The sequence below is a fragment of the Patiria miniata genome, unplaced genomic scaffold (assembly GCF_015706575.1).
Source record: "Patiria miniata isolate m_02_andy unplaced genomic scaffold, ASM1570657v1 HiC_scaffold_2, whole genome shotgun sequence".
Lineage (NCBI taxonomy): Eukaryota > Metazoa > Echinodermata > Asteroidea > Valvatida > Asterinidae > Patiria > Patiria miniata.
The window spans coordinates 15420804-15430373 of record NW_024037058.1 but is presented as its reverse complement, the minus strand read 5'-3'; the positions used below and the strand labels follow the sequence as shown (position 1 = coordinate 15430373).

The 9570-nt window shown below is 39.3% G+C and overlaps 2 protein-coding genes across 3 annotated transcripts in view; one reads left to right on the top strand and one right to left on the bottom strand.

Moving 5' to 3' along the window:
• Positions 1 to 714: 714 nt before the first annotated feature.
• Positions 715 to 7071, top strand: LOC119726654 (protein TonB-like). Of its 2 annotated transcripts, none has more exons than XM_038198418.1 (4): positions 715 to 1102; positions 2676 to 2789; positions 4438 to 4479; positions 6201 to 7071. In XM_038198418.1, exons 1-4 carry the CDS (start codon positions 998 to 1000, stop codon positions 6279 to 6281), a joined length of 342 nt encoding a protein of 113 aa, XP_038054346.1. In that variant the 5' UTR covers positions 715 to 997; the 3' UTR covers positions 6282 to 7071. The 2 variants fall into 2 exon arrangements, with proteins under 2 accessions (XP_038054346.1, XP_038054345.1); XM_038198417.1 differs by having other exon boundaries at positions 717 to 1102; positions 4435 to 4479.
• A 577-nt stretch (positions 7072 to 7648) lies between these two features.
• The window catches only part of LOC119726651 (protein O-linked-mannose beta-1,2-N-acetylglucosaminyltransferase 1-like), a 36065-nt gene continuing 34143 nt past the window's right edge, over positions 7649 to 9570 (bottom strand). Inside the window, exon 23 of the mRNA XM_038198413.1 lies at positions 7649 to 8900. Within this exon, the coding sequence (XP_038054341.1) occupies positions 8887 to 8900 (14 nt within the window). The 3' untranslated portion in view covers positions 7649 to 8886. The remainder of the gene's footprint in view (positions 8901 to 9570) is intronic.

Here is a 9570-nt window from a genome sequence, read left to right as displayed (position 1 = left end):
TCGGATACCTGACAACTCAACAAGGTCACCGTTTGGTCAGATTGACGCGGCTAAGCAACTTTCTGGCGCAGAAAAACTGCCAGAATTAAGAGATCCAGTGACTTGCTAAATGGCAAGCTATAGGCAGGTTGCCTTTATAGGAAATATGTTTTGAAGATGCGGCCTTGTGCTATTTTCGAGTTTCGCCTCGAAAAACACGTTTTATTCCTGGCAATATAAAAGTTATTCACTTTAGAATGAATGAGACATTGCATAAAAAAAAATCCACCGATGTTTAGTTATTTAATCATTTCTTCACAACATTCGAATTATTGGCTGTCAGACGGCTCTCGCAAGGCGGGTTATTTGTGGACAAAATGAAAGCCCCTTTTCCGAGGGTTGCAGTCGCCTCGAAAACGGAATGAAGAAGGTTTTTTTTTTTCGTTAAAAAACTTGTTAAAAAAAATGCAAATTGAAAATTCGCTTGTAGAAAAAGAAATCTATTTTTGGAAGAGAATAATGGGTATGATCTTTAACTACGGTTTGAATTTAACAAACTTTGGGGGAAAAAACATCGTGATCTGCTTTTGGGCCGTCGTGTTAGTAGACAGATAATAAAAATGTAAACAGCACAGTTCCAAGAATGATGACCGTTGTGCTCATTTTAAAATACACAGACATTACTGGGGCCGTGAAAAATTGCCGATTTCCGATGTCCATTCAGGGCCACCGTAACAAAAACCGGATCGTTCTGGATGACAGTTCGGCGGCATTATTCCATGTGACCGTTTTAAATGCCTTTGTACACACGTGTATTTTACGCTAACCTGGGCCAGATTTCCCACGAGAAGTGACGAATGCTAAAGGAAAATCCTCACATTTTTAGCAACTTCGGTGCATTTTCATCTCAATTTTTTACCGTGCTCCATCTTGGGGATTATTTTGCAATCTAGTGGAGACATTGTGAGAATTTTTCATCAAGGGTAAGGCAATTTAGGTGTGAATTTCTTTCACCGAGATGGGTGATTCTGGCAACGATGCTGGGCCAGGCGAAGCAGCGGTCGATGCCCCGCCGCCAAAGAGAGGCCGTGGACGGCCACGCAAACACCCCAAACCTGAAGAGGTAAACCTTCATGCAACTCGTTTTTATTCAATTTTGTAAAGCTCACTTTTGAGATTTAGGTTGGGTAAATGATGACAATTGCTCGGCAGATTTTAAAGATCCTATGGAAGATTGGTGTGGGCATAGAGCAAGGAACAGTTGAGTTGTGGGGTTGTTTCTTGAAAAAATTGACGCGCTGCGTCGTCATCAGTGTGTGATATCGTAAATCAGTGTTACAGAATTGTCATGTGAATAAACAATTTGCATCTCTCGTGGTGGTTGGGCTGGACATTTGTAAACACTCTGTCTTCCTAAAAAAAAAAAAAAAAATGTTTGCACAAAGGAGGAGGAAGGTTGCACACAAAAAAATATGAAATTTTAGTGTACTATTTAAATTTTCCTAATAATGTAACTTGAGGCCAATAAAAAAAAAATCAGGTTCCCCTCCCGCTTCTTTTTTTCCCACCCGTTTTTTTTTTTTTTTTTAATTTACAATACATTTGCAATATACTTTAGGGAAAGAATTCCATATACGGCCTCCACTCATATTCCTTAATATAACCTATAAAGTACCAAAAAATGGTAAATCTGATGAAGAAACGCTATTTTAAGAGTGCAAAAATTCTTTGATAATACTCTTAACTTTTTCTGTCATGGCCCATACTTTGTGCAGGAGGCCTGATGAGGGAGGCCGTGTATGGAATTCTTTCCTTTTTTACATTGCGAATGTATTTTCTTTTTATTTGTTTCCAGTAAAACAGTATTTGTTTTATCAAAAGAGTTTCGAAAATGGAATGCCATCTTGGAAAATCTGCCACGGGTGGGGAAAAAATGTCGACGTCCAACTTTTTCAAAAAGCCTGGATGAGAAACTGCGTTTTTTTTGTAATTGGCCTAACATTTTCTTATTTTTGTTAAAAAAATGTATAGTCTGCCTTTGTATTTTTTTCCAGGTAAGTTTTCAAAGACTGTTCATATGTAAATCCCAGATAACATTCGGAGAAGTTTTTGTTTGGTTTTGTTGTTAGGGGTGGGGTCTTTTTTTTTTGGGGGGGGGGTGGACGGTTGGGGGAGGGGGAAGGAATTTTGGAAGGGGATGGGGAGTTAGGCCCCCTACTTTTTTTCGGGGGGGGGGGGGGGGGGGGGTGGGTTGTGGCAAAATCTTTCTGTAAGTGTAAGTGGAAGGGCACTGTCCATAATGTCTCCATGGTAGGGCATCCAAAAGCCTTTAGTGTGAAAAAGTCAAGGGAGGAGGGGACAATTTCTCCCTTGCCACCCCTTTCTCCTGCTTATTACAAAAAATATTAGGGGTAGAAGGGGCTTTCTTTACTCGCCTATCTGCCCACTACCAACAATACAAACATTTATAATGTTCACTTAATTATCTGAAAATTAACTCCCAATTTTTTAATTGTCTTGATTTTTAATAAATCGTGACCCCCCCCCCCCCCCACCCCAAAATAACCCCCACAACTCAAGCTTACCAAAAGAAATCAAACCAAATAAGCACTCATTCCGACTGGAGCCTTTAAACCTAAAAAAAACTGTTGTAGATTAGGGCAGCAAATTGTATTGATCAACTTTTCTTCTAAAAGGTGCCTGAAGAGAAACCGAAGGGAAAAGCAGCCAAGAAGAAGGCTGATGCCGCAGGAGATACCGCTGCTAAGACCGAGGCGAAAGCCACGAAAACTAAAGCACAGCCACCAAAGGTACATAGAAATGCAGATATGTGGCTATCAACCAAAACAACCTTCAAAATCCACCCAACGATTCTGGAGGATTTTGTAGGAAGATGGAAGATGAACTAGAGCTAATGTTTTAAGTTTAAATTTCAAACAGTGGTGGATTTTGGAAGAATTTGCCCCCCCCCCCCAAAAAAAGAAGCCTGTGGAGTTCATGTGAAGAGTGGCATAGTGCATTAGTTCCCCTGTTGTGCCCATTCTTGAAAATCACACAATGATCTTAAGAATGCGCGCGCATTCTTAAGAATGAGCGCGCATTCTTAAGAATGAGCACGCGTTCTTAAGAATGAGCGCTCATTCTTAAGATTGCGTGGGAATATCACGTGCACAATTTATGAATTTTGCACAATCTTAACAAACATTGCACGACATAATTATGTTAAATGAAATGTTTAGCGGTTAAAAGGGAAACAATTCATATAAAGAGGAAAGAAAATGTTCTATGCTTCTGTACTCGTATAACTACGATAATTTGAATCAAATTAAACCTGTTATTATTGCTTTTTTCTGCCCACTATGGGAAGTTTTGTAATAACGGAGGACTGGGAACTAGTCTGGGAAGTGCTTTGTTTAGGCTGGACAAGTTACAAGTCCCTGTATGTATCATATGCATGCCACGAAAAAAAAACGATGTCCAGAAGCTGCCAAAATTGCTCTTTTGACTAGATAGAATCCAGCTCTGCAGCGTAATGGTGGGGGTGTGAACAATAAATTGGTGGCAATTTAAATGGGAAATTTGCATTAGCACTATGGGATGTCACAGTATTCATTCTCATTCTTCACATTTTCATTCTTACGTCCCCCCCCCCCCCCCCCCCCCCCCCGCTTTTATTATCCCAAAAATCAGAATTCTTTCCAATACACTATTATTATGTCTCTTATTTTTTTTTTCGGTCCCCCCCCCCCATACACGTATACTTTTCATATCCAATCTACTTTTCAGCGCCTTGCGTTGCAACAGTATCAGTGAACGAGGATGCAGCTAGACTTGCCAAGCACAGCAGGTGCTCGGTATCGACAAGACCGTTATCTTGTCGCGCATTCTTAAGAATGTGCGCTCAATCTGGAAGAGTTATTTTTTGCGAAGATTGCGCAAGGATCCAGTTGCACAATCATAAGAATGTGCATGCGCATTCTTAAGAATGCGTGATTTTCAAGAAAGCGCACAACACCCCCAAAACACTGTACAAACTTTTAATTGTACAATCACAAGTAGTTATTCACACAGGATTTTGATGAAAAAGTGGAATATCTTAAATACTAAACAAGGATGACAGGAAATATCTACTGGGCAAGGATAATTCAGCATTTTGTTTGCATTGTTAATTCACATATTCCAGGTGCTTGTTATGAAAAAAATAATATGTTTTCCTTCCTTAACCCTAACTCCCTAGCATAATTTACTAGGACCTTACCCATCCAGGCAAATTCCAACACCATATGGAAACTGCACACACATATTTCCGACTTTGATTCTGGAGGTGTGCCAACCCAATGTAAAAGACTGTCAGTTACTGTACCCATCCTGACAGATTCCAACAAAACATGACGTTGGGGTTTGATGGGTTGAGTTCTGTTAGAGTTAACATCCCTTTAATTCCTTCATCAACAGAAGGCTGCACCACCCGAGAAAAAGAAGAGGGGGCGAAAACCTAAGGTAAAGAGTTTTTTTTGTTTTTTGTATTCACTTATTTTTTTTCAATGCGTGAATGAAATATTGTTTTTGCTGAACCATTTACTACAGTTCTGGTTCACGCATCCTTAGTGCCACTAGTCTTGATGTAGTAAAGTGTTCTGCATCTGATCAACCCGATCAATTTTAATTGGATACAAACTTTAAGCTGATGGATGCTGAGCTCTAAACCTTCCCCTTTGTGGAGAAAACCGAACCGCTGGAGCATTCACTAAAGATCTGACCCAATCGGCGTGTCGGTACAGATCAGTGGGTGTACATTCGGAACGGAGGAAGTTTAAGATTGTGGCTTTGCACAAATTAAAAGGGGACCTTTTGACAAGACTTTTCAAGGAATTTGTTGATTAGAGTTGTCCATGTGGCACATTATCTTCTAGAGTGGAAGGACTCAAACCCACCCACCCCCCCCCCCCCCCAAAAAAAAGGTTTAAAAAAAATGGTAAAGGGGACGAACCTGTGTTCACAGGAACGGAGTGCCCATCGCTCTTTAGCGATTGGGCCAGACTCATATATGCTGCTGTGGGGGATCTCCACACCTCCACAGCAAGTCTGTTAACTTCCCAGCATTGGATAATGCCGGTACCCATTTAACACCTGGGTTGAGAGGAATAATTGAGGTAAAGCGCCTTACTCAAGGGCACAACAGTGAACACGCATGGCAACGGCGGGGCTCGAACCCACAACCTCACGATCATGAAGCCTGTGCTCTACCACTGGACCACACGTGCACTACAAATTGGTCATACGTAGGCTAATTTTCAAAATGACAGAATTTCTATTAATTGGGCCGAGTGACTATGGAGCAAAATGGCAATGGGGCGAAGTGGTTTAGGGAGAAGTGACATGAATGGGTGGGTGACCGACACCCATTCCCTGCAACACATCAGCACCCGATTTCATCAAACTCTTCGTAACTTACGATGCATCGCAGCGATGCAACGCGTCGTATCTCTACGATGCATCGCAGCTGCGACGCGTCCTGCAATCCATTTCACTAAACACGTTGTAAGTGCAACGCGTCGTAGGTGTATTTGTAGCACAACTCGGTGACTGTTTTATGTATTTAGTCAGCGTACAGTAAATAGTCGTCTGATATTCAACAAAGAGTCGTCGGATCTCAGCTCGAAATTTGTTAAAACGTAAAACAAAATGGCGGCCGTGCGATGCAATTTTGAAGGAAAACAAACTCTCATTGGACTGTATAGCTACTTTGAAATTTCAGTTCTAATATTCCGGTCTAATTCATAATTATTCAATGAATTTTCTATTTACAACTTTACACACATTGCCTCGGTATTATTATCTCGTTAATGTAATGTTTATGGCATAAAACTGGCTTAGAAATGACTCTTCTTATTTTGTGACGACCACTAGACACGTCTTAACTTGCGACGTGTTTTAAGCCGTTGTCAAGGAACTTACGACGCGTCCAACACATCGCAACTTTCGTGAAATGGAAGATACGACGCGTCGCGAGTTGCGACGTGTTACACGTCGTAACTCGAGTTGCGACGCGTCGCAGCGCTTCGTGAAATCGGGTGCTGGTCTATTCTCTATTGTTTCAGTTTGCGTTAACACCATGTTGTAATAACTACTGTAGCTCAGTAAAGCCTAAAATCTTATGTCTGTTCTCTACCCTCTCATTTCCAAACTGATCGAATTCATCTTTTTTTTCTGCTAAACAGCAAAAGCCCAAGGAGCCATCATCTGACGAGGAAGAGGAAGCAGATGCAGCCAATGATTCTGCGTCCACTGAAGAGTCATAGTAACCGTGGCAACCCTTGTATCACCTCCAGTAGTCTTGAATTTGCAAGACTGTTTTTCTCCTCAGACATTGTGTAACATTGTAGAGATGTGTCATTAGATGGCACTGTGTTTTCACTCTTTTGCAGCTTTTATAGTTTGTTTCTAGTGTCAAGTTGCTTCCCACATGCTGTTGTCAAGTTTTACCCTGAAAAATAGATTAATTTGTATTTTTCTAGCAATACAAAAAGTTAATCAATTTTGAATGAGACATCGAACAAAAAACTGTGTTCATGTTTGTAAACGTGCAAGCTTGATAATAATTCAGGTGTATCTCTTGTGCATTATGGGTGCTTAAGCAACGTACAATAAAAGCATATTTTCATCAGGTTAAGAACCTCCAAAATAGAGAAGAGTAGTTTTTACGTTAAAATATAACATACAAATGAAAAATTTGTTGGGGGAAAAAAAATCCACATGTTGAAGAGCTCAGGTAGAGCACTTTGAACAACTGTATCGACTGAACTTATTTTGAAGCCCGTCAGAAAATATTATTGGCTTCATTAGAACCCACCGATATTAAAAATTGGAGGAATTTGTGACATTAAAAATGTATTCTGTGGACCTGGAGTTTTGCAGCTGATTTCAATACCTCAAGAAAGGACTAGATTTTTTAAATCCAAAAACCATCGTTAAATATTAATCAGGATCAACTCACATACTTCAGTTTTATGTTTTCAAGATGCAATGTATTTGTGTTGGATGTTTTCCTGTTGTTGGCTGAATAAAACTTAAAAGAGTGTTAAACTGACAGTCGAATTGATCCGAGTATAATTTGTTCTTGTTCAACTACTTTAACCTTTACTAATTGTAAAAGTGATCATCTTGTCTTGCAAATCGCGTTCATGCAGCATTCAAGTTATGTGAAAAGATGATTGAAGTAAGATTGTAGTCTGTAAAGAGCCAATATGGCCCATCAGGCCGGCGTCTATCTCCAGTTTCAGTGGCATGAAACGACTTGGAATATTTCTATTCCACCTGGATGGATGCTAGTCCATTGCAGGTTACTCTCCAGCTAATGCTGGTACCCATTTATACTCCTGGGTAGAGAGAGGCAAAGTGACTTGCCCAAGGACACAACATATGACCAGCAGCTGGATTGGAACCCCTGACCCTCTGGTTTTGAGTCATGAACCCTAACCACTAGGCCACACTCCCACTAAAAGACGATTACCCCCCAAAAATTAGAAATTTGAAGTGTTTAAATTTCACCTCAAAACGCTGTATCGAGATATCGCATAGATTTCCAGTCGTTTGCCTGAGATTTGAAGAAAATGTAACGAAAGACCCACAACTGTAGTCATTACAAAAACATTCCACAAACTTGCCAATCAGTTCCGAGATCTGTTAAAGGTTTCTTTTTAATCCAAAACGGGGTAAATTTACAATTGTCCCATTGCACAAAATGTACACCTCATAAATGTCCAGCAAACTCATTATTATTATTGCATATATTTATGTAAAAATGTTGGAAATATAATCAAGCAACAGCAAAATTTTGTTGGAAAATTCCAAGGACAATTTGCATACAATTTTATATTAGAAGTGATACTTCATATATTTTAAATCAGTTCTATAATATAAGGCAAAGCACATAGCATGATCAGCTAGACCACTAAAAATGAAAGAAATTGTAAGAATTATATAAATTTATTGACCATAAAATACAAAGAAAATTCCCCAAAAAGGTCGAAATCAACTTTGATTGTTGTAATTACAGTTGCAGTTTTTTGTCACAAATCTAAGTGAAAGTGACTTTACTTTTTCCCCCTAAAGGTGTGTATATGTATTTCAAAGCTTCATAGCTGTATTCTACAATTGCTAAAACCTGACCTATTAAATTATTTTACTTGACCAAGGCCTCCAATTTTTTTTTAATTTTCTGTTGACGAGTCAGCTCTGACTTTTAAAAACGAGATTCCCAAAATCTTTTGCTAGGAAAAATACAGCATATGGAAACTACCTCTTCAAGCTACAAAAATCTGTTCTGGCCATTTGACAAAAATAAAAATCTTTTGTAGGCGAAACCGCTATTCTACTTAAAAAAAAAAAAAAAAAGCCTGACGAGTCCAGAATTCAGACTATATTTTCAATTAAAATGATCCAAATATTATGGACAAATAGGCTGGTACATGCAATGAATATCCAAATCCCATTAAAACCTTTTAACCACAATTAACTTCAACCTAATCATGATTCTCAACTGTTCTGCACTACATACTTTAATCATAATGCAAAAATGATTCAGCAAAATATACAGACAACATGATTCGAAACAAGGAATGTATGTGAAAAAAGTGGCAAATAAAAGAACATGTTTCTTCCTCAAGCCCAACAAATTCTAGACCAAATTGAAGGACACGTTGAAGTTTTGCCCCCAAAAAACCTATACATGTGTAAATACACATGAATTATCTTGCTCTACAGTTAAGTTACGCTGTGTCAAAAATAATGTTTTTAGGAGGGGAGGGTTGAACAAAGAGCGTGTGATGGAAATGGGTTTTCTTAAAAAGCACAAAAATGAAGAGGTAAATGATCTGGGTGGGATAACTTCAAACCAACACTCCTTCAACCCTTTTCATCTGTGGACAAGAAAAAGATGGAAAAAAAGATGGATAAAGAAATGGGGAATAAACTCGGCAACTTCAAAGGTGAGTCGAAAAGCGACTGAATATGATTCATTGAACACAATGAACCTGTCAGATTTGAGATGGTCAATCCCAAGTCAATCCCAAGTCAATCCCAAGTCAATCCCAAGTCAATTACAAGTCAACCACAACTCAATCACAAGTAAATCACAAGTCAATCACAAGTCAATCACAAGTCAATCACGAGTCAAGTCACAAGTCAATCACAAGTCAATCACAAGTCAATCACAAGTCAATCACGAGTCAAGTCATAAGTCAATTACAAGTCAACCACAACTCAATCACAAGTCAATCACAAGTCAATCACAAGTCAATCCCAAGTCAATCCCAAGTCAATCCCAAGTCAAACACAAGTCAATTCCAAGTCAATCCCAAGTCAATCCCAAGTCAATCGCAATTCAATCGCAATTCAATCGCAAGTCAATCGCAAGTCAATCGCAAGTCAATCGCAAGTCAATCGCAAGTCAATCCCAAGTCAATCCCAAGTCAATCCCAAGTCAATCACAAGTCAATCCCAAGTCAATCCCAAGTCAATTCCAAGTCAATCGCAAGTCAATCCCAAGTCAATCTCAAGTCAATCGCAAGTCAATCGCAATTCAATCCC

Bases quoted from the DNA above. Each gene is read 5' to 3' on its own strand.
- LOC119726654 (XM_038198417.1), top strand. From the start codon at position 998: ATGGGTGATTCTGGCAACGATGCTGGGCCAGGCGAAGCAGCGGTCGAT. The intron at 1,103-2,675 runs GTAAACCTTCAT...TTCTTCTAAAAG, and splicing joins AACACCCCAAACCTGAAGAG to GTGCCTGAAGAGAAACCGAA. The intron at 4,480-6,200 runs GTAAAGAGTTTT...TCTGCTAAACAG, and splicing joins AGAGGGGGCGAAAACCTAAG to CAAAAGCCCAAGGAGCCATC.